Below are 27,516 nucleotides of genomic sequence, written 5' to 3'. Positions count from 1 at the left end.
AGTCAAAGTGATTTTAATCTGAGTCTGGGTAACCCCCCAAACTACTTAATGCTGGAATAACTACTTAGGTGCTGTTGTCCCTACCATCTCTAGCTCCACACACTCACCAATAGCCCGGGGTAGTCTACTTGAGAGCAAGAAGGTCTGCCTTGTATAGCGCAAAGGAGACTGGAAGCCATGAGAGCCAAACCTACACAGTTCACAGTTAAGAGATGAAAGGCTGCAGAAATGTTTATTGAATACAGTGCCAGGTTTATAAATAAAACTTATTTACAATTTCCATAGAGTTGGTCCCCCATCAGAGAGGTGGTTAAATCTCCAAAACAGTTTATCTCAAGATTTACAGAACATCCAAGTACATCTCCTTTTCAAACAGCCACAGTGAAGGGTGACTTCAGTAACGGAAGGACCACCATCATCCTCGCTATAGGTGTTTAATGAACATTGTAGGTCTAGAGGAAGAGCACACATCCCTGATTTCTTACTCAAAGGGATAGACAGCAAATAATCTGTCTTCTACTAGACAACTTCAAGGGGTATTGAAAAAGAAAAAAAGTAGGTGACTGCCAGCTGAGTGGGTCAGCTGAGACACATCAGTTTAACTCTGGTCGCTGCCAAAGAGAAATATATGTAGGACACACAATAAATCATTCAAATGGTTAAGATAACTGAGCTAAGAGTTGACTTGACCAAATTTACAGTCTTCATTCAAGAAGAAGTTCCCAGGATGCTGAGGGGCGAATGATAGATGCTATCCCTCTTATGTGACAGTAACACTAGGCCTACTGGACAGCCATTCCTTACAATATGGTTACAAGTTGGACATGCACTTATAAAGAGAATATAAAAATATGTACAATAGCTCATCTTCAATGTGTTTAAGTTGCTCAAAGACACCAATTAAAGTGTGCAAAAATTTGTCAAAAAATCAGAAAAAGCCTTCCCTGGCAACAGTACATTAAAGCCCATCTCAACTATCAAGATGTTTGCCTTGCTCAACAGCTCCCCCCAACAGACAGAAACCACACTGTGTAGAGGCGTGCCAAGGGCTCAGCAGTTTCTTAGGGCCAGTCTCAGGCTAAAGCAGGATGCCAGTTAACTAGTCGCTTCCTATATATATATTTATATAAATATATGTATATATTTATAGAGTAGTTATAAGTGAGGGACGGTTTACACAAAGTGCTGACTTCAGGGGTACTGCCTTGACACCCCACTCTACCTCACGAACTCAGACTGCCAAAACCAAGCCCTGGGCTGGTTGTTCCCCACGATGCCAGAAGGCTGAGGAGGTGGTGGGACTCTGCCTCCTACAGTTCCAAACCCCAGCTTCACATTCCCTGGGGGGTTAGGGTTTCTGGTTCCCAAGCAGGATTCCTGGCCACACAAGAATCCTGTTTCGAAGGTAATCTTTTAGGACAGGCTCTGGGGCGGCTAAATGTCTACCCAGCTTCTACAGACTTGGTAAAAGGTAACAGATAGGAGGTAAATTTTTAAAGTCACCTCCAACCATCTTTGAAACGACCAAGAGGTTACAGACAAGTCTGAGTCTGGGTCATTGACTGGTGATTTAATCAATCCTCTTACAAGACAGATCCACCGCCATTCATTCACTTCCTCACACCTGGAACCCTCAGTCCTCCTCTCTACCAGAAGGGAAAACCCAACAATCCAGATACTAAAGTCAACTTACAGCGAGCACACCAAAATGTCTGCCAACCACCCAGTCCAAGGATGAGCAGAAGTGCTCAGGCAATGTCTTCCCCTCCACGGCTCTGACCCATCCCTCTGGCAGAAAAGAAAAACATTCTAAGGAGCTACAAAATGCCAGAAAGACAGGGAGCAGGAGAGGGAGCAACCAGGGGTCTACAGGTTAGCCCCAAGTGCACCCATGTAGTTGCCAAGGGTTTCTCATTGCCTTGCCAGAACAGAAGCCTGCCAGCTCTCTGCTACCCCCGAATTTGGAAGCCAAAGCCCCTTGCTAATCACCTGAAAACACCCTGAAAAAATGTACAAGGCCCTTGTTTTAAATGCAACACACTTCTAAGGGGGGCTTTTTAAACGGACCAGTGCCTTGGAAGGGCCCAGTACCAGCATGTCTACGTTTTGGTTACAGGTTTGTAATTAGACAGGAAATTCTTTCTGGGATATTGTTTTGTTTCTTTGCTTTTAAGCCAGTGTTAAGCATTAACTCTACTTACAGGGGGAAAAAAAAGCAGTTAACTTAAATAATAATAATAATAAAGTATAAAGGCTAAAGTTAAGTATAACCGTAAATTACAAACTGAATTAAAGGTAGTGTCTTTGACCAGCCTGCTTCCACCATACACAGTGAGTATAGGATTACACACTAATCATGTCTCCTGCACAGATGGCCTCCTGTAGTTACAACAGGTCAGCAACAGCACAGCCAAGACATCCTAACTGCATGCTCAAGGGGCCTTCCCTCACTAGGGCTCTCCTCTGAACATCAACCGACCATGATTCGAGTATGCACACACACAAGACAACTAGACTTACGTCCTCATAGATGACAAAGAACTCCGGATCTGTCTGGCTTCAGTTGATGCTAGAGAACATGGCGGGAAATCCAGCTTGCACTGGATGGTGGGTGTTTCTGTGTATACTGACCTCCCCTCCAACGGCCTTGGCCTGTCCCCTTCCAATCTCAGCTTTACAAAGCATTTAACACCACTTTTAAGTTAATGGTCTTTTTATTGGAAAAAAAAAAATAAAAGACTAGCATTTACAACTTGGAATGGACGTAAATTATAATTTCCTGAACAGCAATGTTGATGGTGTGCTCAAGTCCACTGACACAGCCTGCTCTGCGGGCTCCGAGTCACGGTTCACAAGGTTTTAGAACAGAGAGTCCAAAGATGCTCCCTTAGCAAACATTTCTAATAAAATGTGTGTGATTCGGGGACAGCCTTGTGGTTCATGTCACTCCAGTGCAAGCGCACAGCAGTGAACCATCGCACTCGGGCTCGCCACCAGGGTGTCACTGTCACCATGGGATTGGGGCACTTCAAGAGGACTGTCCTACTTCTAGGTCTGTGTCTCAGAGTTTAGCCTTTACCCATTTTCTGCACATCATCCTGAGGTAAACCAATTTTAAATGTTTGCTTGCAGTGAACTGGCTGCTGACAATTTATCTCAACAGATTGAACTAGAAGCCATCTGAGATTTTGAATTTGTTTTTTCCATTTTTCGGTTTTAATACAAATGCCTGACTGTGCTCACTCATCAAGCCGCATGCATGAGAAACTGGCCAGCCCAAACAGTGTATTAATCATTAGCAAATGGAACTTTAAGGAGTCCACTAAGTGCTTCCTTATAAGGTAGTACGAGTATTTATACTGTAAAACTGATGTAGGGGGCTTGATCTTTAGGGGGCAGGACCACCAACCAATACATGCAGGTCTTGTGTGTGGACAGAAGGTACTTTTGACATTCAATTTTGCTAGATACAAACAGAATGAAGAAATGAACTTTTTTCTTTCTTTTTTTTTTTTTTTTTTGTAAGAGGTAAGTAAAAGATTTCAATTTGATTCTTCTAGAGGGGGAAAAGTAGTTGAAAGTAGGTCTTCATTTTGCAGTCATCATCTGTACGAATTCTGAAAAGACAAATAATCGTAACGTTTCAGTATCTTCAAGAGAAGCTGTAATGAACACATCTACTGTGTACAACACGACTGGTGACCATCCACAGCAGCTGCTAAGCTGACTAACAGGCCCGAAGGCTACTGAAAGCCAGGCTCAAGATTAGCTTAGCCTTTACCTTCATAGTTGACTTGTCCGTCCCCATCGATGTCTGCCTCTCTGATCATTTCATCGACTTCTTCATCTGTTAGCTTCTCTCCTAAGTTCGTCATGACGTGGCGCAGTTCTGCTGCACTGATGTAGCCATTCCCATCCTGTGGACAGGCAGTGACATTACACGGCAATGGTGGATGAGTCTTAGGAGAGCAACTCTCTGAATGAACTTACTCTTCCTCACAGAGTTCCTGACAACTCTGCACATCAACCCTCCCACGTCCCCAGACCCCACCAGTTGTCAAAAACAGAATGCAGAGGGTTTTTCAAATGCACATAGACACTGAACATAACAAAGACAGGGACAGTAAATTTAGTGTTCCTCTCTGCTGGCCCTCACTTCAGCCAGGTAAATACTGTCACTTACAGGAGTCAGATTAGAGGGTCAGACACTCAAGCCAACTCTAACCAACCAACAGGTACAACTTTCAGCAGCGACAGCACAGGGCACCATGAGATGTATCTCTCCAAGGCAAGTGTGCAAGATTACCTTGTCAAAGACTCGGAATGCCTCACGGATTTCTTCTTCACTATCTGTGTCTTTCATTTTTCTAGCCATCATAGTCAAGAACTCTGGGAAGTCAATGGTGCCATTCCCTGTAATTAAAAAAAGGAAGAGTTCATGTTGGACCATCATCACACTGACACTCCTGTGCAGTAGTAATCTTAGAACACGGTATGGAATGTTCCGGCATTTGGTAGGACTCAAGTGGTAAGCAGAATGATAAACTACTGTTTTTCTTAGGTTGACCTTCTGTAGCCAAAATGTTCAACACCTCATAGAGCAACAAACGTCACGTGACTCCACTACTAGGCGGTGTCCACAGCACTTACAGGTGCAAAGGAAGCTGCACACCTGAATTCTCCACTATGAAAATTGACTAGGCAGGTCAAAAGAGAAAGGAAGAAGCATGCATGCAATTGCCTGCCCGGGAGCATACTCAGGCCTGACTAGTAATGCCCTGGTGATGGACAAAATGCTTTAGAGGGAAAAGACGAGGGAAGAAAACACCGTGTTACACCCTGGCCGGTCTCCCCAGTCTTCTCCAGGTGTACTTCCAGTCCTATTCTGTAGGCTTCCTAGCCACGTCCCTACTCAACATGGCCTTTCTTAGTACTGGGGATTGAACCCAAAGCCTCTCATCCGCTAAGCACTTACTCTTACTTCTAAACCCCCAACTCGGCATCTTCATGTTTCATGAAGGAAAAAAAAAGGCTCAGAAGCCATTTTCAGTTTCGGATCATTAATGTTCAAACAACTGTCAGAGGAATCCACTCAACAGCCAATACTGCCAGTGATTCCTCTAAAGCTAAGGAAGAAACGGTGCCAAAGACAAATCCCAGATTAACACTAGCTTCAAATAAATGAAAATAAAATTAGGGGGAAAAAAACGAGTATTTATTTACAATTCATTTTCACCGGGACATTTACAACAAGTAACTTCCAAGGCTGGTGTATTATGGATGGCTTTCGATCCCCACATGGCAGACCAATATAAGCGAATGCAGCATCAAAGATCCCCTGCTGGTGTAAGACAAAATAAACAACTAAGTGCTCCCTATAAGGATGAGAAGATATTCTTTGGCACACAACCTCTCCCACTGTTCCATATAATATGATAGTCAAATACACTCTCCCTACTGAGTCTGGCCTCCCAGGATTTACATACAACAGGAAGGGCCCAACCCAGGTTGCTGTACGGTTGATCAACTAGATACTAAAAGCAGCATTGAGGATGAGTATAATCTTTTCAAGTCTTTCAGCAAGCACAGAAAAGTCTATCTATCACAACACTTTGTGGTGTCATACTTTTCCAAATGGCTCTTTTCGCTGCATCTGTCTAAAAGTACAGCTTAGATCCATACTGTACCTCCCTAGCTCCTTTAAAACTTATCTTTCCTAGATATATGTGACTTTTCAATTAGGGGAGAGGGTGCCTCCAAACCAGTTCACTGACAAAAACGAGCAATAAGCTTGTCATCTAGAGGATGAACAGACAAGTGTCATGGGGGAACTGCTGGCTCTTGCTGGCCCTGAGCCTTGTAGACACAGCTTCCCTTCTCAGATTCCACAAATTCCTTAGAGTCTTCAGACACTGCTAAGGTCCAGGGGTGCTCCCTCTCCACCCACCGCCCTCAGGCTCTTCCTCCGCTGAGAAACAACAGCTCCTTTAGGGAGCAGGTTCTCTGACTACTTGTTTTTACTTCCCCCACAGGACTGGCAGCCTCAGCAGGCAGATGATAAAAGACTGGAGCTGCAGGTCTCAGTAAGCAGAAAAGAACAATAGTGATCCAATCCAGGAAATGCTCTAGACAGCAGCAGACCCAAGCAGCAGGCCCACAATCCTGTATCCTAATGTCAGGAGGCTGAGGCAACCAGAGCAAGCGACTCCGAACACTGCTTTGCTCTAGGGACCTGAGAAACATTCCATAACAAGTCTGAACTTGAATTAGACAACACTGGCTCACTCAGTTCTACAGCCCTTACCGTCAGCATCCACTTCGTTGATCATATCCTGCAGTTCAGCTTCTGTGGGGTTCTGACCCAGTGACCGCATGACAGTCCCCAGTTCCTTTGTTGTGATGGTGCCGTCACCATCTTTATCGAATAGGGAGAAAGCTTCCTTGAATTCTGAAAAGAGATGTTTACTCTTTAGTATCAATGTTTTTACCCAACACTGTTGTGGTACACACTTCCCTGAGGCTTGCCAAAACAAGCTGTCCAAGTTACAGGAAACCACCTGGCCTCTCTACGGGAATAATGATCACAAGAGACCTGCTGGTCTGGCCAACACACAGTAGCCCAGAAAGCAAACACTGTCCTAGTGACCAGGCTCTATACTAAAGTCACAATATCCTACTTTTTAAGAAAACTGGCTTGAACATACTCGAATTGGTCATTAAGTGTAATCTGAGACTGCCGATTTACCAGTTACAGTAAAGTCCCTTCAAAGAAAGGCCTTTCATGTCGCACTTTTATAACCACAGTCAACTTGCTTCATAGCAACATGGTTACCAGACACACCCACTCCCAAAGCAGTCACCACGCTTTCTGTCACATTCAAGACATTTTTTCACAAGTCCTAAATAGAAAACTTATTTATTTCATGTACAGTGTTTGCCTGTATCCCCATGTGTCTGGATGTATACCACATTTGTACCTACTGTCTGCAGAGGTCAGAGGGCAGCATCAGACCACTAGAAACTAGTTATAAACCACTGCAAACCTCCATATGGGTCCTGGGAACCTAACCCGAGTCCTCTGCAAAGAGCAGCACGTGCTCTTCCCCAGTGAGGCACCTTAAACACATTAAGGTGGAAACATTAAAAGGGTAAAGTTGCTGGGCACGGTGGCACTCTGGAGGCAAACTACAGATCTCTGTGAGTTCAAAACTAGCCTGGTCTACATAGCAAGTCCCAGAATAACCGGAGTTACATGGTAAGGCATCCATGTCAAAACAACACCCAAGCTGATGTCTCATTCTCCAATTATTACAGCATCAATCTTTACCTTTTCCATGTGTTTTAGGATTGCAAGCAAAAGCTTCCCTGGTAGACTACTAAAAGGTTTGTGGGCTGAGAACTAGAAAGTCCATTTTGGAGTAGCAGTTCCCGTGGCTCTCATTCTACAGTGCAGCTCTGCACACCCGAGTCATGTCGTCTCTAAAATACCTGGCCTCACTGCTGCTGCTTAATAATTCTTAGGAAACCAGAGATCGTAGACTGGGAGGGATAAGAGGGGAGACACAAGACCACGCAGAGCCTAGTTCCAGTTTCCTGGGGACTCTCCAGAGTCTTCAACTTACCAGCAATCTGTTCTTCAGTCAGCTGATCAGCCTACGCAGGGAAAGAAAAGATCATAATTTAATGTAGACAAGTTTGGTTGATAATAACCTAGCTTTCCTAATTATACTTTAAAATTGTGGGTTTTTTTTTTCAAATCAGTATTTTAAAAAGTGTTCTGAATTCATTAGCTCTGGCATTTAGTAGCAGTTACTACAATAAAGGAAAACTGTTCAAGCTAGCTTAACAATAAAGGGTGACAAAAAAGTGACAGCCTCTGCTGGCTTCATTTCTTTGGCCTGCGGCTTGCTTGGCCTGCGGTTTGCACTAAGCACTGCAAAGAAACCAGTCAGTCGCAATGTGGGAAATGGCGCCTCTAGTGGTGGAAGTACCCACGGCACCATCTGCAGCAGCAGGCAGAGAAGGAAGAGCGCCACCTACTGCGCCATAGACACTGCAGATGCTGATTTCATCCAAGAGACCCAACCCAATGGCGCGGACAGGCAGCCGGGGCCGGATCCTGTCCAGGGGCAGGCTTTTTAGTGCACCTTGCGCACAGCCTTGGGCCCTCCAAAATCTCCACACCGCCGTTACATAACGGTATTGGGTAGGATTACCAGGCTTTTATACCCATTTTATGAGAAATAATTATGTGGAAAAAATATACAGTAATGGGTTACCCACCCAGGTTTCATTTCAGTATAACAAATGCTTTCCAATCATTTAAATTAGGCAGTTATTTGCTAAAAGCCTACCGTTTACAATGGCTAATGCCTTTCAGTCAAATTTATCCTATGATTCTGGAGCTAGAAAAAGACTGAATCCTAGGACTGTTACAAAACTGCAAAAATGAAGCACACAGAAAACACAATTATGAGGCGATAGGTTACTCCTCTCCTCATGTACAGGAGTAACTATTATCATTTCCTGGTATTAATCCTGTCCACCTTAAGATTGACAGGAAAGCTGCTCATTGCCAATACTTGGTATTTCCACGTTCTAGGTACTAAATGGCCACAAAGGTGATTTGCAATTGCACTACTATTTAGTTTCTTTCTGCACCTCTGAACCTGTGCCTCTAACCAGAAGAATATGTTTTAATAAAGCCAGTTACAGAATAAATCTCAAGAGAAATCCGATGGCACTGGAGTTCATTTCTTTTCCGTGGCAACTCGCCGTATATCGACTTGGGAGAGAAAGAACTTCTATTTTTTAAATTGTAAGTGGGTCTTCCCTTCTATCCATCGCTGGAAGCTACTTTTAAGGCAAATGGAGCCACGATTTATGTAATGCTCGCCATGTCAGTCTTCCACGACAGGAAGCACTGCCACACCTCGTAGGAGAAACTGTCAGATCACCAGGGAGAGGAGTTCCACCTCCTCGGAAAAATTCTCTTGACTAGAGGCCTGTCAAGTGCTTCTACCTTCGGGACAACGATTGCCCCCACCTCACCCCCAAGTCATTCTGGCTTTGGGTCAAAGGCGTTCCAGAACCTGCCGGGAACGATCTAGCCGCCTTGCCAGGGCAGAAGGTGCTGCTGGTGATGTCAGCTCTGCCTGGCGAGGGAGAAGGGGGCCACGGCACACGCACACGGCCAACCGCATAGTCACATCTGGCAAGCCAGAGGCGACAGAGAAAGCGGAAACGTAGAGATAGATGGGCATCTCCCTGCGGCCCGGGGAGCAGCGTGAGACAAGGGGCATGCCGGGCGAGGGGCCGCAGTATGGTGAAGACCCAAAGGGGCCCCAGGACCGTAGTGCTGCCTATCCCCAGCACCTCCCACCGCTCCTGCTCCCCCAGGCACTGAGCCTGCCGCCGCCTCCTCCCCAGCAGAAACTTTGCGTCTCTAATGGAAACCGAGGAGCGCGCCAACTCTCTCCTCCCCCGCCCTGCCGCCCCAATTAGCGCGAGCCGAGCACCTCCCGCGGGAAGGGGGCCTCCCCGCGGACACGAGCGATCGCTCCCGCCTCGCGCGGCACCAGGAGGGGGGACCGATGTTGCACGGCCCAGCCACGCGCGCGGCCACCCTGCGGGGGCCCCGCCCGGGCGCAGGGCGGCCGCTTCCGCCCTCTCCGCCCCCCAGCCTTCGCCTTCCTGCCCCCAACCCCACCCTTCCCCGACTCCTTCCTTCCCAGCTCACGCCCGCGCCGCGCCCCCCGGGAGGAAGGAGGGGACCGCAGCCGAGGGAGGACGCCCGACTGAGTTGGTCAGGGGGATCTGAAGGTGGCTGAGGACACCCCGGAGTCCGCGGTCCAAACCCTGTACGGCCCCGGCTCGCCCCGACCCATTCATTCTCCGTGGTCGGGGACTGGCTACCGGGACGTCGCGGCCTGCCCCGCCCGACTCCCCCGCCCCGCTGGCCCCGGCCGAGGCACTGCGCTGCAGGCAGCCCGGGTGCGGCGCGCTGGATGCAGTGGGTGCGGGGCTGGCGGAGGGGGTGGATGCGGAAGGGCCCGGTGCAGCTGTAGCAGCGGCTCCAGCCCGCGCACAACCCACGGTAGAGTCCAGCCCCAAAGGCGCCCAAAACTCAAAGGAGGTCCCCTGGCAGCCAAAACGGAGATGCAAACCCGAAACACATCTCCCTTTACCGCAGCTGCTGGGTAACCCCAGGCCAAAAAAAAGGGGGGGTGGGGGTGGGGGGTAACCTCAGCCAGGAAAAGGGGGAGCCCCAAGACTCAACTACAAATCTGTTAAGAAAGCTTGGGCAGCTGCTACGTCTGCCACTGCCGATCCCAACCTACCATGGTGCGAGCGAAGGAAGGAAGAGCGGGGCAGGTGTGAAGGTGGCTGCACCAGCACAGGGGCTGTGACCGCCGAGGTGCCTCCGCTGCCGCTGCTAACGCGCTACCTGCGTTGTGCGCTGAGCCTCAGCCGCCGCCCGACTGCGAGTAACGGCACCACGGACACGAGACTCCCAGCACCACTGCCGTAGCGCGAGCCTGTGTGCCGCGATATATATACGGTGCGCGGTATCCCTCCGCCGCGGCAGTACCGCCTCGCGCAGGGCGGCGCTGCGGCAGCCGGACCTCACCGCAAGGCCCCGCCCCCCGAGGCGCGCCCGGCGCGGCGGGCCCAGTACGCGGGCAGGGGTCACTGGGGAGGCTGGGACCTGAGCAAGGGTGCTGGCCTGTTCCTGCACGAGTCCTCCCCGAGCTGGAATGCCTGCGTAGCGAGACCTGGGGACCGCCTCGGGCTTCCAGCCGTGTGTCGGTCACTCAGCCCCACTCCACCTGTGTGTCCCCCTCCCACCACTCTTGGTGGCTTTGCCGAGCCACCGTCCTGGGTCCCCACAGGGGAAGACCTTCAGGAAGTCTACGGGCTGAGGACAGCCATGGGGAGAGGGAATCAACCTTCCAGTTTTAACTGCAGAGGAGAGGGGACTGTGTGTTGAAGACAAGGTGCTTGGCCTTGGGGAAGAAATTGGTCAGATGTTACTTTTCGCATTTTGGAGAACTGTCCTAGGCACAGTTAGAAGCTCGGTTCCTAAGTCTGAGTCATGTTTAGATGCACGACCAGTCTAGTTTTCGTGTTTTTACATACCTACTGAAATTTTAAAGATGCTTGAAGAGTTGTTCCTTGCTGGGTTCCTTATTTCCTGTGGCAAATTCTATTCGGCCTGCTTCTAAATTGAGTAGTGGACAGCTTATGTAGACGTCAAAGCCCATGCTTTGAGTTTTTCCTAATTGTCCTGGTCCTGAAAATTCATAAATTCGTAAATACAAAGAAGGGGAAAGATGCTCAGAGTCGCTCTGGTTACAGCTGAAACCTGCACAGCCAATTGATTCTAGTAGTGAGCTCGACTATCTTAATTACAATCTTAATTATAGTCCTTAAATACTGTTTTAATCTTTGAATTTACTATTCTTCATTCTTCTGTAAACTAGGGTGGGGGTGGGGACACACACCAAAAAAAAGTTCCAGGTCTTAATTTGGAGCCTGGAACTTAAAAAAAAAAAAAAAGACTTAACAAAATGCTGCAGTTCCTTTTCTTGCCAAGACAGAGCACAGAATTTGATCTTTTGTTTGCAAGGCCAGGATAAGCTGCAGGTTGTTACTTCTTTCAGAAATTGTGGCAAAATGTGTGATTAGCAGGCTCCCCTCTGGAAAGACTAGTTATCTTTCTTTTCTGGCTTTGTCCAAGTGTGCAGATGGGTGTTTTAAAAGATTCAAAATACCCCTGGACATTGCAAATTCCAGAGCACTTCTTGGGATCACCTCAGACAATATGTCAGCAACTGTGGGACTGCACTTAATTTCGTTCTTTCTAGAATCCTACAGAAAGGGTCAACCTGCCCTTTAAGGAGAAGTGGTAGCAGGCAAGCCCTGGGAAGGGGGCTGCCATCCGTCTTGCAAATGGCTTAAAAACCATTCACAGACAGACGCATAATATCCCTATGTTCACAGAAAAGAGACTAATACGAAGTCAGTTTAAAGGATAGTGAATAATCCAATGAATTATAGGTCTACAGAGACACACCCATTATTGTAACTAATAATTCCTAAAGGAATTGGGATTTTTTTTTCTGTCAGACTTCCTAAGGTATTTAGCATTTTAACATTTGGTATGCAGTGACAAGTTGAGAAATGATATCCTAAAAATGAAAATATGTTTACTTATTGGGGATCCTTCTGTTTCTGGTAGTCTTCCATCCCTTATAGTTATTTTAGTTACATAACTACAATCTATGGTTTTGCAAAGCCAGCCAAATACTTTCCTGTGTCATTTAACTACTCCACTAAATGAAGTGCTTTGAAACCTTTTCATGACATTATTTGTTCAGTGCCATTCATCTTAGAATTATTTTAATCATCATAGAACAACTTTCTGTTTGTTTATATTTTAGAAATGAGTGCTCCTTTGGAATTCTTTAACATATCAAAGCACGTCTTAGCTTTCAACTGTAGTGGGTTTGTAATGAGGTCATGCTTTACACAGTTTTATGGCTAGTTTCACACACTGAAATCTAAGAAGGTCAAGTGACTTGCCCAGGATCTTCCTGTGAGGCGGTGATTGGGCATAAACTAGAGCGTGAGTCTTTGCTCAGGGCTCTAATATTAGATTGTATATTAGTGAAATCAGTATCTGAAAATTTAAAGATACAATGTTAGAGACTTGCCTATCTCATACATCAGGTTCTCTGGCTGACAGCTTAGGTCCACTGAATGTTCGTGTCCCAGTGAATTAACTTAATTTATGAAGAGGTCAGCAATTTTTAAAAGCCACATAAAAATACCATAATATACTAAGACTCCGAAAGCCTATGGAACATTCTGTGATACTTCAAGAAAATAGTTCTATGTGAAATTAGTTAAATCAAATAATGCTAGATAGAAGTAGAAAGAATGCAGCCCCAGATTGGGAATCTCGCCCACCCCGTGCCAAGCCTCAGCTTCTCTCCATGACGACCCCTTCAATCCAGCTCTCACACTGCCCAAACCAGTACCGTGTGGGAGACTCTTAAACACTGCCAAGCTCAGCTGCCAGCTTGAAACGCAGCCCTGGCCCCGCTGGACCACAGCTTCTGTGTGCTGACACTAAGGAAATGCTTCCAGAAGACTTTTACCTCAGCAAGCCAGGTGTCTTCTATAATCACAGCTAATTTGTCTGTCCTAGAGGAGCAGTGCTCATTGTCTAAGTGAAGCAAAGTTTTCACTTCCACAGAATTCTCTCTTAAATTGTTAGATCTATTTTTCTTTATAGGCATATATGTATGCCAGGTGCTTGTCTGTTGGGTTCTGAGGTTTATGGATGGTGGTGAGCCACCATGTGGTGCTGAGAATTGAACCCAGGTCCTCTGCAAGAGCAAGTGCTCTTCACTGCCGAGTCTTTTCTCTAGCCCTTCCGCAGGTTCTTAATTCAAATGTATCACATGAACAACCCAGGTAACGTCTCTGAAAAGCAAACTTCTCTCTGAAACTTTACAAGCCAAGCCTTCCTGGGTAACTCTTTTGCCCAAGGTCATGGATATGCAACACAAGATGGCGTCAGGGACAGAGAGCTAGAACACAGAGAAATAACTGGATTGACTTGGACCTTTTTACATCTATGCTTTGACCAACTGAATTCTTTTTTGCCTTTTTTTTTTTTTCTTCAGAGCTGAGGACCAAACCCTGGACCTTACACTTGCTAGGCAAATGCTCTACCACTGAGCTAAATCCCCACCCCGACCAAGTGAATTCTTAAGTCACTAGCAGCCAGTGGCTATAGAACCGAGGGCACGCATTGCGAGAGTAAAATGTCCAAAGGGATAAGATCTCAGTTTCATGCTTTCAGTTAAACAATTGAACTAAAATGATGCATATCGATGACCGTGGGCAAAAGGGTGATGTCATAGTTAACTTCACCCTTCTTCCACTTGATACAAACTTAGAGTCACCTGGGAACTTCAACTGAAGAATTGCTCAAATCAGACTGCTCTGTGGCCATGTCTGTGAGGCATTTTCTTAATTGATAATTGATGTAGAAGGGTTTCAGCCTACTGTGGGTGGCGCCATCCCTAGGCATGTAGGCCTGGGCCATCTAGGAACCTTGGCTGAACACTGAGCTGGCTGGCACAAGGAAGCACACCCGTAACCAGCATTCATCCTTTGGCTTCCGCTCCAAGCTCCTGCCTTGAGTGCCTGTCTTGGAGCTTCCCTGATGGACTATAGAACCAGCAAGCTAAAGTAAACCCTTTCCTTCCCCAGTTTATTTTGGTCATGGTGTTCATTGCAGCAACAGGAAACAAACTAGAACAGAAATTGGTACCTAAGTGAGGTATTTTTGCTGTGAGGAACCTGACCGTGTTGGCTTTGAAGGAAAGTATGGGAGCATTTGGAACTCAAACATACTGAATTCAAGTTCCTTTAAAAAGAGGCATATGACAGATTGTATAATGTAGGGTTTTTTTTTCTTTAGGCTTTTTTGAGAGTCTTGCTATGCAGTTCAGGCTGGCCTAGAATTTTCTATGAAACCCAGGCAGCTCTTGAACTTATTACTCCAGAGGCAGAGGCCCCTGGAGTGCTGGGATTATAGAGGCATCCTACCAAAGCCAAACCTTTAAATCATATTGTTTTGGAAATAATTAAGCAACTATTTTCCTTATTCAAAAGCCAAATGCAAAATTACCTTTAATCAATATTCGAAGCCGTGGGCAAGTCAGCAACAGTACCATTTCTACCAAATGTGCTGGGGGCGGGGTCTTGCCATAGCCTGGACATGACAACACACTTTCACCAATTGTTTAGTCTAGGGAGGATTGTGTGACCACAGTCAACTGGCATGGTAGGGTTTTGTTGTTGTTGTTGTTGTTTTGGTTTGTTCTTTTCTGACTCGGTTTGCCTAAAGAGCAGAGCTAGTGATTGGCACAAATTGGATTGTCACCAAGGCCTTGGTGGGCACAAAACTGAACTGTAATGGTAGACTAGATAAGTTGGTGCTGACTGCAGAATATATCAAAGAAAATGGCCTCCCCAATAACTGAAGTTAAGATCCAATTAGTAGGAGGGAAATGGCCAAGTGGGTGAGAGGGCTTGTTGCACAAACATGAGGACCTGATTTTGAATCCGCAGCAACCATGTAAAAAAGATAGGCGTGGCTGTAATCCCAGCATTGGAAGACAGGGAGACAGACAGACCCTGGGATCTCACTAGCAAATCAACCAACCAACCAGGCAGGCAGCATTAACATCCAGCTTCCGGCTCAATGAGTGTCTTCATTTTGATTCCATTGCTGTGAAGAGACACTATGACCAATACCGCTCTTATAAAGGTAAACATTCCATTGGGGGTGGATGACAGTTTCAGAGGTTTAGTCCGTTATCACCATGGTGAGAACACAGCAGTGTTTCAGGCTGGAGAAGGAGCTGAGAGTTCTACATCTTGATCTGAAGGCAGCCAGGAGGGGGACTTTCTTTTGCAGGCAACCTCTGACAAGGCTATACTTCCTCCAATAAGGCCACACCCCTTAACAGTGCCACTTCCCAAGGGCCAAGCATATTCAAACCACTTCAGTGAGAGACCCTTTTTTGACACAGTAAGGCAGATGGTAACAAAAGAAGACATTTGATTCCTTCTCTATGCTCCTGTGTTCCACACAGACATATGTACCCTCACGTGCTTTTACAACACACACACACACACACACACACAGAGAGAGAGAGAGAGAGAGAGAGAGAGAGAGAGAGAGAGAGAGAAGAATAAACAATAATAAAAAGCTCTAGAAGGTAATAGTGTGATTGGATTTTCATTCATAGTGAATAATAGCCTTTGTCTTTCCAGAGCTGAGTTGTCCATTACAGTAGCCACTAACCACGTGTAGCTATTTAAAGCAAAAAAATTAAATTAAAACACAAGGTTCTTCAGTTCTGCTAGCAATACATAATCCCACAAAGACAGTGGTTATTGTATTGGACAGTGCAGAAGAAACCATCACTGGAGAAACTTCTGTTGGGTGGTATCATTCTTGAAATTTTTTTTAAAAAAAGAAAGATGGATTCATGTGGGCTTATATCGGTAGTGCTGACACCCCCAACATCCTAGATATCACACCCATGATTCTTTGTTTAGCCCAATGGGCCACCCCTTTGCTGACCCCTGAACACACAGATGCCCTGTTAGTTTCAACATGTCAACATGTTTGGGTGACGTGCTCTTCTTCATCTTTAGTGACTTCTTTCCTCTCAAATCTCCTCAATTCTCATAGCTCCAGATGTTACCATCTTGTACTCTGAATTCAGATAGTTGTCTTTGTTAGGGTTTTACTGCTATGAACAGATACCATGACCAAGGAAGGCAACTCTTATAAGAACAACATTTAATTGGGGCTAGCTTACAGGTTCAGGTTCAATCCATTATCATCAAGGTGGGAGCATGGCATCGTCCAGGCAGGCATGGTGCAGGAGGAGCTGAGAGGTCTACATCTTCATCTGAAGGCCGCTAGGATAATGGTCTTAAAGCCCACATCCACGGTGACACACTTCCTCCAAAAAGACCCCACCTACTTCAAGGCCATACCTTTAAATAGTGCCCTGGGCCAAGCATATTCAAACCACCACAATAGTTTTGGCTCAACAAATGTCAATAGATTGTTGAATTAGATGTAGTGCAGTCACTTCTGGAACTGTAGAGGACAGAAGAAGTAGAAATTAAATTGAACAAAGCAAAAGAAACCTCTTTATTGATGGCCTACCACAAAATCACTCCTAATTTCAGTGGCTCCAAGAACATGCTCAGCTCTCCCTGCTTTGACTCTGACCTGGGCCCTCTCCTGCTCTAATGGTATTCCAATGGCTGATCCGCCTTTGTCTGCAGTACTCTACAGGAAGTTACATAACTAGCTCCATTCCTTGCTTTTTATAATGAAGGAAACATGACTAAAGGTGAATTGGACTTTGAAGAGGTTTCTGGAATTTTATTTATCCTAAGGAGAGACCCTGAGCCATTGACTAATAAACCAACTCTAGGCATCATGATAGCATGGCTGATTTATATGATCAAAGAAAAGAAGTCCTTTTGAGTGCGATTTCAATTGTACAGATGAGTATGGCTACACCCCCCTTCCTTTTCACACCGTCTTCTATAAACCAAATGATATGCAGAAATTCTGCCCTGTTTCAGTGACAGGCTACTCTGGGCTTTGTTACATTTAGTTCTGACAAAGAAACAGTTACTTCCCAAGCAAAAGACAAGATTGTAAAATAGCATTGTCTAGTTTACAAGGTTGCTTGCTTCCTTTGCTTCCCAGTCCCAGCTGTTTAGTCTGTGGAACTGGTATGATAACAATACACCTTGGGCTTGGTGCAAGGGTTACACTGGAGGGAAAACACGTGTGGAATTAGCTTGCAAACAATAAGCTCCAGAGACAAATAGAGGGTTTTTTTTTTTTTTCAATCTTTGAAAGACCAGTCTGCCTAATACAGCAGAGTGGGTCCCAAAATCAAAGAGAACCAAAATCAAGAACCTGGGGGGAGTTTAAGGGATCAACAGTAGAAGAATTAGCACCCTCAACAGGCAGGTTCCAAGGGTCAGAAGGCCTGGGCTGCCTAGCTCCCCACCAGGCCACCACACCTAAGGCATGCTGCTGGGTCATCTATGTCTTCCAAAGCCCAGGAGATTTGTGATTCAGGGGAACTGATTCACTGTCTCACGTTTCGGTGCTCCAGCTCTGCCTGCCAAACACCGTTTGAGGGGAATGATTGTTTCACACCAGGTTGGAAACTGGGGAAAAATTTAGAACTCAACCGTAATGTGAAAACCTTACAGTAGGCCGGGCGGTGGTGGCGCACGCCTTTAATCCCAGCACTTGGGAGGCAGAGGCAGGCGGATTTCTGAGTTCCAGGCCAGCCTGGTCTACAGAGTGAGTTCCAGGACAGCCAGGACTACACAGAGAAACCCTGTCTAAAAAAAAAAAAAAACCTACCCAAATAAAAACAAAACAAAACAAAACAAAAAAAAGAAAACCTTACTGTAAACACTCTAGTGAGTGCTTCTATGAGAAGTGTTTCCAATGTTCAAACTCTAAAGGAAGGCGGGAAGCTGAATAAAAGCCTCCAGCACTGTGCCTCCACTTCGTGGTTTTCATGCAAATCGCAATTTCTGGACGGCAAGACCACAGGCCCCCAACCAGGTCATTCCTACCCTCCAGAGTTTTCTAACTCAGCATGCTGCTAAAGCCGTGCACTGAGCACTTTGATCTAGAAAAGAGCATGATATGTTAAACAAGCCCAACAATACCTGTAGAACCACCTGGAAAAGAATTGAAGACACCAGCCAAAAGTTGCATAATAAGAAACAAAAATAAGATCGTGAACTTTTGACTCTCCTGTCCATACTTCCCAATGCTGGGATTACAGGTGTGTACCACCATGTTGGGTTTGAACCAAGAGCTTCCATGTATTCGAGGAAAGCATTCTATCAACTGAACTACACACACACACACACGCACATGCACACGCACACGCACACGCACACGCACACACAAGCACACCACTACCGCCCCCCCATCTTTCGTCTTCTTTTCATTCCTCTTCTCCTCCTCTTCCTGCATCCTCAGTATCTTTATGTAGCCCAGGCTGATCCTAAGCTTATCATCCTCCTGCCTCAGTTTCTTAAGCTCTGGGAATATGGATACATGACACCATAGCCCATTTATTATTATTATTAACTAGCACTTTACCATTATCTAAAAACAAAAAACCTTCAGAATGTCACACAAATTGTTAATTGTGTAGCTACATTCTTTTGTTAATCATCTTTAAAAAAAAATACGCTTCTCTGTGTTCTTCTGGGATTGAGGAAAGGAAATAGTGCCACCCTGAAGAAGACAGAAGCAAAGAAGCAAAGTTAAGGCTTAACACAAGACGATGTCAGCAATTTAGAAGAAGGTCAAAGATTTTTAAACCAGCAGTATAGATAAGGCCTAGCTGCACAGCCAGTCCCCAAGTGAAATAACAAAGTCCAAAGCAAATCATCGTAGGCTTTCCCACAATCAGTGGGAGGCCCTGAGAACTATAACATCCCTCACTTTCCTTATTACAACGGCTCTTTGACTACAATGTTTCAGAGGTCCAAAGTCAAAGGAAACAGCAGTGTAGAGAGATTCTAAAGCCTGTGCCGGCCCCTGCTTCTCAGTTTCTTCTCCGGAAAATGGGAAAGTCAGGCCAAGGAGCCTTTCTGTGACTGAGAGTATAGAATGCCACTGTCTTAAGACGCTCGTATAAAATACTCAGTCCAAAGGAGGCCATGTCTACTGGAGAAGTGATCCTGATACTTATTCCTCCAAATTATCAAAAGGAAGGAAGGGAAAAAAGAGACAGTCACAAGCTGGGAGAGGTCACTGTCTCTTCACAAAAGGCCCGAGAAGAAACGAGAGGGAAAGCCAACGATGAGTTTGAGCGACTCATAGGGATTTGGTTTTGCCTTTTTTTAAAATAAGTTTCTTCTAAATCTTGATATTCTTCAAAACAAAGTCATGCATTCCAAAGAGAGCATCGATATTTAAGATCTATGATTCTTCCACGATGATATATCCTTAATTTAAAAATCAAAAATAGAGATAACTCAAGAAGAGAAGCTCTAACCTTCTACGAAGCAGATGTTCTGTGTTGGTTACTTTTTTTTTTTTTTAATTCATCAGATCAACTCTAGGCTCTTATCCCACTGATCTGGAATGGAATAAAACCATTCCTTTCCTCCTTCAGTAGAACGGAAAAGCAAATTTACTATGTGTGGAAAATATAAGCACGTATTGAAGAGGTTCCCATCCCAAAGGAGCTCACAAATCGAGGAGATAATTCACTGCTCCTGAGGACAAGCCCCAACAACTTTCCTATGTTCTAGAACTGAAGTAATGAGCTAGAAAGAATATCTCATATTCAGATAAACCTGTGACAGGCTTTATAGAAGATAACCTTCTTTGTAAATGTAAACCCTCCCTTGAGAAATATTTTGAAGACTGAATTTGAAAAGAAATTTGAAAGCAACTTTGAAAAGTTGAAAGTGCTATAAACAGGAACAGCTCTGAATACAGTTCTAAATATGACACAATTAGGTTATGGTTCAATTTCTTCATAGCAGAATCAAATATTGGGGCTGGGAGACAATCTGGAAGTCATCTAATCTCATCTTTCCATTCCGCAATATAGAGAACAGAGGTTCCAGACATAGAGGAACTGACTCAAGAATTCCGAATTTATTAGCATGCTTGGATCTTTTTCTAACATCAGGATCTGGCTTGATATGAACAAGTTGCAATAGACGCTTCCTATTCCAGGTACATCGCAAAAGAAATGTGATGTATTGTTTCTAAGGGCAGATATTTCTGTGGTGAGATAGCCACACAGTAGTACCAAGTTATTTGCCCACTTGGTAAAGATTTTGGGAGAGGCTGCTAAAGGCCTACAAAGAGACACTCACAACTTTTCTCCTTTCTGAACAAAACTTTGAGTTTATGAAACAGTAATAAACAACTGGTAACTACCTCTTTAGATTAAAAAAACGAGTTGCGCATAAAGGCAATGCATACACCTGTAGGGATGTCAGAGAGGCCCATTACAACATAAGCTTCGAAGAACGACAGTTGCAGGAAAAATATCAGATCATCCAAACCACAGATGTTTGAAGGTTAAATGGGAATTTCAAGAAATCCACAAGATTTGATTTTCTTAGCTGGGTTCCTCTAGTAGTGATTAAAACCAAGTAGCATTTCTTCCCTGCAGGTTCTCTTGATTCCTAGGCTGTGAAGTTACTGCTTCCCAATGCAACCTCACAGCTGTCACGCTAGCTCCAGAAAATGAGCCGTACCTATAGTTGAAACCCAGCTAGATCTGGTTCCGGGCTCCGCTTCTCAAATTGCTGTTGAGTTAAGTAAGGCGTGACAGTTTTCACCCTGCCTAAGCAAACCATGGTGAAAGAGCTGGCCATCGGATTGTTTGTATCAAACCCTCATTTCTAGACCCTCGGGGCAGACCAGATTTGGGGAGGTGGGAAGAGACGTTGGTCCTTCTAGAAACACAAGGGACCATGGGGGTTCTTCTCCGAGCTCTGCGCTCCTAAACAAGGAGTCAACCCGAGCCAGGATTTTAGGATGGGGGCTGGGGGCTTTTCTCCTTCCTTGTTGGCAACTGCCTGGCGACTGCAAAGAAGCGCCACCTGCGAGGAAGGGGATCAGCGAGGGTCGCTCCACATCTTCCCTTTGGGGTGGGGGGGACACAGAACACATCACAGGAACTTGTTATTTTTAGGTCAAGAATGCATTTCTGAGGGTCCAAAGCCCACATTGCGGAGGGGAAGAGCAAGCCGACCCCCCTCAACTCTGACGAGTGGGTCCGGGCGGGGTAGGGCGGGGCGGGGCGGGGCGGGGTAGGGCGGGGCGGGGCGGGGCGGGGGCGAGGGTACTATATCTCTCCGCGGAGGAGCACAAGGCTGTGGCCACACACCCCTCCAAACGCGCTCGCTAGCGGGTTGCTTAGTTGGCGCTGCTGAGGTTTCTTTCCTCGTCGAGTTGGACAAGGGCTCTCTGATAGGCCAGAGAGACCCTGCAGTGGTTGGCCGGAAAGAGTCAAGCTGCCTGATTGGCCGCTCCGCACCTGCAATGCGTCAAGCCTCGGCGGGCGTGGAGGGCTCCGCGTGAATGGTCCTGGTTGGCGGGGCAACCCGCGGATTTCCGGAGGGAGCGGCTCCGCCTATGGCCGCCATCTTTACTAGGGGCAAGGCGCGCAGGCCGGGTCTCAGGTTTTTCCACCGCTTTTGACCAGTCGGAAAAAAGGCTCTGCGAAAGAAGTTTTGTTTGGGTTCACGCCTTTATTTTTCTTGGCTGTGGGTTGTTTCTGAACAGGTCCCAGGGATGTGGATGGACAGGGAAAGAACTAAGCGCTCCGAGCTGGCGCTCTGGGCAGAGCTGGCCACTGGGGAAAGAGGGCGCCTGAGGAGGGGTTCTGATAACGCCCTAACAAAGCTGCTGGGTTTGCGTCCTGGGCTGGACACCTAGGGACATGATTCGATTCTGTCTCTTCAAGCAGAAATGAGACTCGCTGTGTGGGCATCTTGCTCGAGCTGCAGGGTCCTTCTGGAAAGCTCGTCCGAATACGTCATTTTTGCTCACGCTGTGCGCGATCCCGCGGGCCCCTAATGCGTTCTGCTTTATTATAACTGTGCTCCAAACGGCCGTGCTGGAAACTATTTTTCCTCTCCAGAGACAGTGTTCTATAGGAGCAAAACAGTTTGCCCGACAGGCGATTGAGATTTTAATTGTATCGGCTTATTTGCCTTTTTTAGGCAAATATTTACGTGTGTATGCATCCAGTTTTCATCCCTCTCTGATGCCTACTCCCGCTAAGAAAGAATTTAATTATCCAAAAAAGTCGTAGTTCAGAACTTAACCTCCTTTCTGTGGTGGAAGAATGAGGAAAAAAAAGTTACCTGGTTGGATTAGAAATCTGGAAAACGGGGGAAAAAGGTCATGGTTGTTTTAGTTCAGTGGGTGGTGATATCTTGGTTTTATTTGAGGTGCGTAGGTGCACATTCTGTGGATCCTGGATATCCAAAGGTGAATTCTGGACCGCCTTGGTGTGGGTGTTGCCATGGCTACAGGGCGGGGTGGGGGAAAGCAGTGAATTGTGAGACCAATAAAGCTCACAGGGCCTGGCCTTTCTGTTGCTTGAATCCTTGGCAAATGACTGCCCTGGTTTGTGTATCCAGGTTTTCTCCATTCCTGTACCCCTCCCAGATTCCTGGATTGATCAACATCTGCTTACATGGGTGTGTCAAGTTGTCTTTGAATAACACCGGTGCGCAAGATTTTTCCGATTAGATAATGCATCTAGAAGCAGTTTTTTTTTTCTTTTTTAACCACAAGCCACACATTCTGATTTGCAAGTTATTGCTATTCTTAATCTAACTAGTTTTGAACAATTGTTGACTTGCACACCTTTTTAAAATATGCACACCTTTTTAAAATATGTAAACCATCACCTTAATTGGGTGCCTATCAAAACAATGCCAGAGCCCTGAGTTCACAGACGTTGCAAAAGAAAGAAACTTGGAGCTTTGCATAATCTCGATATAGCAACAACCACTCATATCTCTAACATACAGTATTTCAGTATTTGGTGCTAGGAGGCTTCACTTGCTTCGAGAAGTAAAGCCAAGAAGTCTTCAGAGGCTAGATTCCTTCAGTGATTTTGTGATAAATTTATCTCACACAATTCTGAGGATTGCATGATCTGTGAATGTGTCCAGATTGCAAACTGTAGAACCATGGATACAATGTCAGGCAGTTACTAAGTACTAAATCTGTACTCTCTCTCTCTGACCTTTAGAGAGGAAGACTGTCAGTCTGCCTCATGCAAAGAACAGATTACCTCAGATCTAAAATAAACCTTAAATAATAATTGTTAAGATTTATTTTATTTATTTTTTATGTATATGAGTGTTTTGTTTGCATGTCTATCTGCGCTCCATGTGTGTGCCTGGTACCCATGGAGGCCAGAAGAGGGCTCCAGATCTCCTGGATCTGAAGTTTCAGACAGTTGTGAGCTGCCATTTAGGTGCTAGGAATCGAACTGGATTCTCTGGAAGTGGGTCAGTGAAAAGCAAGTGTTCTTAACCCATAAGCCATCTCTCCAGCCGACATTATCTTTCTTAATGCAAGTATGTTTGGGATAATCTTATATAGAGCCAGTATGACGGACTCATAAGGCAATTAGCTTGTTACAGTGTCTTTCAGGCTGGCCTGAAAGTTTCTGTATTGGAAAACCTGCAGAACTAATACTTCTGTATTAGCAGCTTGAAATCCTTCTGAGTGGCTGAGATTACAGGTATGGGCTCCATGACCAACTTCTTTTAGTCACTTGAGAATACTGCTTTCTTAGGTTAGCCTGATACACCTCTAATGCTAGTGGTCTTTGTTGCTGGGGCCGTGATTCATTCAGGCTGCATTTACAGTTCAGTGAACAGCAAAGCTCATTTTTTGTCCTGGTTCGTGGACCCTCTGAATTTTCTCCAGGGAGTTCAGGTTGAGGTCCGTTCACTCTCTGCTTCTCCACTGTGGTTCTCGCTACACTTTGCATCCTTCTATGTTTTCTGACCTCTCCAGCCTTTAGTTCAACAAAACCATCGCTGTTTTCCCTATTACACGTCTCTGTTGGTTTGTTGTAATCTGCTTGGTCTACAGCAGATTGCCGTGGGTTTAGTGCTTTTTAGAAACGGCAGACATTTACTTCTTGTGGTTCTGTGGCTGAGAAGTCCATCATCAAAGCTCCATCAGACTGGAGTCTGACGGAGGCTCATCCCTCCAAGACGGTGCCTTTTTGTTTCATCCTCACGGTGTGAGGTGGAAGGGCAGAGGGACACAGATGCTCGGCCTCATGTGGCAGAAGAGATGAAAGATGCAGGCAGTTCTGATGCCTCTTTTATAAGGAAGTTGAACCCACTCACCAGGGCACGGCCCTCATGACTAATCACTTCCCTTCTCTTTTTATGGTGTAAGTTCCAGCCTGACTTTGGAACGTTCCCATCCCTGGTTCTAGCTCGTGCCCTCGGTTTAATTCACAGCCCAGTTAATCAATCATTTCTACCTGGATCACTGCTCTGCCCAAACACCTTGGGAGTTTCTCATTGGGCCCAGATTTCTTCTAGAATTCTTTCAGGGCCCTTCATTAATCTGGCCCTTTTCAGCTCTAAAACCCATCCTTTGCCTCTGAAGTTTCAGCTGAGTAAATTGTGTTTTGTTTTTTAAGTCTTTGTGTGTCTCCTCTTCAATCCTTTAGTCATGTTGCTTGCTCGGTCTGAACTTTTCATTTCCACCGTCTTTTGCTCCAAGTTGTAAAACCCTTAAAGGCTCCCTTCAAATGTGAGGTCAGCTCACGTAAATACTCCCCCAACCCCACCCCACTGGGTCCCTTAACACTTATTTTGCTTCTCCTTTCTCCACACTCTGCGTCTATTCTGGGTAGCTGATTACTCATTCTGTAAATATTTGTGATATACCTAACGGGAGTGTGGCTCTGGACTGGAGACCAAGGGCTTGAAGCGTAACATGCCTGGACCTTGGATATGAAGGGACTCTTCTTAGTTGGAAGAAAAGTAAACATAAGTGACACATTTTTGCCAGGTAGGAGACAATGGCCACCGCTTCACGTGTCTAGAAGGAGAATTCATTCTATTGGGAGGATCACAGCCTTGTGGCACCTGAGGTGGCTTGAAGGATCAATACGATGTCCCCAAGGAAGATATTCTACAGGGAGGGAACACTGGAAATGTAGGTGAGGAGGCTGCAAAGACTCAGTCAGTGAAGGGGAAGATGGTGAGTTTGTGATGAGGGCCCATCAGAGAAGGCAAGGCTGTGCTAGCGTTGTTAGGGTAGTTAGTGTATGCCAGTGTGAGAAGACAGCTCTGCACGCCTGTAGTCCTGTGAAAAGTTTGAGAAGTGACAGACAAACCCTAAGGTATTGTTGTAGAGCATACCCAGTGGACCGCATAGACAAGGTCCCTCTACATAACCCTACCTGTTCTGGAACTCACCATGTAGACCAGGCTGGCCTCGAACTCACAGAGATCCACCTGCTTCTGCTTCCCAAGTGCATGCTGGGAGCAAAGGTGTGCACCACCATGCCCCGCTTCTGTACGGTTACTTCCACTGTCTCACATACCGCTCACTGAACTCAGCTTGCTCCTTGTCACAGATAAGGGGCTTTAGGCTTGAGAGGACAAGTGACTTGCTGAGGTTCACACCTCCCCAGGCCCCCTGTAAAAACAGACCTTGCCTTTGAATCTTTATTAACATCTGTGAGTAGTTGGTCTGAGAGTTGCTGACAGGAACCCAGAGATGTTGATGAGAGGGAAGAGGAGCTGTATTGGTAAATTCAGTTGTTTGGAAGTCCTAAGTTCTGAGAGCTGGAGAGATGGCTCAGAGGTTAAGGTCCTGAGTTCAATTCCCACAACCACATGGTGGCTCATAACCAACTCTAATGAGATCTGGTGCCCTCTTCTGGTGCACAGACAGAACACTGTATACATAATAAATAAGTTTGTTTAAAAATAAGTCGTGCAGGGCAGTGGTGGCACACACCTTTAATCCCAGCACTTGGGAGGCAGAGGCAGGCAGATTTCTGAGTTTGAGGTCAGCCTGGTCTACAGAGTGAATTCCAGGACAGCCAGGGCTACACAGAGAAACCCTGTCTCGAAAACAAACAAACAAATAAACAAATAAACAAACAAATAAATAAAAATAAGTCATAAGTTCTGGTCTCATTTGTTTCAAAATTCATGAAATATTTGTGAGTTCTGTTAACTAAAGCACTTAAGGGATTTTTTTTTCATAAAATAGTTTTTACAAAATTTAGTACTGTCCGTGTCTCAAAGTTTGCTTACTATCTTGGGAGATCTTTTTATGAAGAGAGTGAGTAGTGAGCTCGTTATCAGTGAGTTTCATTGTGGTCCCTCCCTCCTGCAGCCGTTCCTAATGATGGCAGCACTTACTAAATTTTGTTGTAGAAAGGCTGATGAAGGGGAACACGGTCCTCCAGGTCTTCCTATGTAAGTGAGTCGTTGGGTTTATCTGTGAAATGTGCATGTTAAAGGGCACAGAGAAAGAACAAAAGCTGTCATTCGGGAATTATTTTCTGTATAAAATAATTTGCAATTGGGGGTCAGAGAGATGACTTGATGGGCAAAAGCACCGTACAATCCTAACAGCTTGTGGAACCCACAATGGATCTAAAGACCTGTCTCCCTCAAGTTGTCAAGTTGTCCTCTGGCCTCCACGTGTGTAAAACACACACACACACACACACACACACACTCCAAATAGACAAATGTTGAAACAAAACAAAACATTAACGTATGCAGCCAATTGTTGTCTTGGCATTTGCTTGCAATCTGGTATTCTGAGGCTGAGACAGGAGGCTTGCCACCAGTTTAAGGCCAGCCTGGAGACCTTGTCTTCAAAAAAGGAAGGAAAAAAGAAAAGTCATATTCAAAAGAATAGTAGAACAAGGGGAGAAAGGAAAACAATGTAGAATTAATTCTAGATTTATCCTCCATGTCCCCACCACATGTGAATTCAGTCCTCTCAGATGAGGAAAGAGACCCAGATTTGAAGAAAACATCCTTCCTCAATCCAGACTCCAAGACCTCTGTCCTTGAATCCATTGAGTAATCTTAATACAAAAAAAGTCCTGTGAGGTTCTAATACTAGCACCTTGGGTTTGTTTTACTAATTCTGTCCACCCGTGCTTGATTTCCCCACAATACTGGCTGGAAGTGCTTTCTGTTACATATGCATCAGATATTATAGCTGATACTCAATTCACATTTTCTTCTTCATAGCGTACCATGCATCACATGTCGAAACTAAATGTATCTTAGGAACATCTGCCTTGTATTTGGATTGCAGTATTATTTTTTTTCCCCAGGATACAGTTGTAACGTGACCTTGGT

The 27,516-nt window shown here is 45.5% G+C and overlaps 1 protein-coding gene across 1 annotated transcript; it reads right to left on the bottom strand.

Moving 5' to 3' along the window:
* Positions 1–205: 205 nt before the first annotated feature.
* Positions 206–10,621, bottom strand: Calm1 (calmodulin 1). The gene is made up of 6 exons (XM_028777248.1): positions 10,341–10,621; positions 7,623–7,653; positions 6,305–6,448; positions 4,307–4,413; positions 3,782–3,917; positions 206–3,617 (listed from the first exon to the last, which is right to left on the bottom strand). The coding sequence occupies exons 1-6, from the start codon at positions 10,341–10,343 to the stop codon at positions 3,589–3,591; spliced, it is 450 nt and encodes a 149-aa protein (XP_028633081.1). The 5' UTR covers positions 10,344–10,621; the 3' UTR covers positions 206–3,588.
* Positions 10,622–27,516: the final 16,895 nt, after the last annotated feature.

Source organism: Grammomys surdaster, unplaced genomic scaffold (assembly GCF_004785775.1).
Source record: "Grammomys surdaster isolate TR1022 unplaced genomic scaffold, NIH_TR_1.0 279, whole genome shotgun sequence".
Lineage (NCBI taxonomy): Eukaryota > Metazoa > Chordata > Mammalia > Rodentia > Muridae > Grammomys > Grammomys surdaster.
Note: the sequence above shows the minus strand (reverse complement) of the source record. Positions and strands in the feature narration are given on the sequence as shown.

Bases quoted from the DNA above. Each gene is read 5' to 3' on its own strand.
- Calm1 (XM_028777248.1), bottom strand. The intron at 6,449-7,622 runs GTAAGTTGAAGA...ATCTCTTTTCAG, and splicing joins GACTGAAGAACAGATTGCTG to AATTCAAGGAAGCTTTCTCC. The intron at 4,414-6,304 runs GTAAGGGCTGTA...TTTTAATTACAG, and splicing joins CAACGAAGTGGATGCTGACG to GGAATGGCACCATTGACTTC.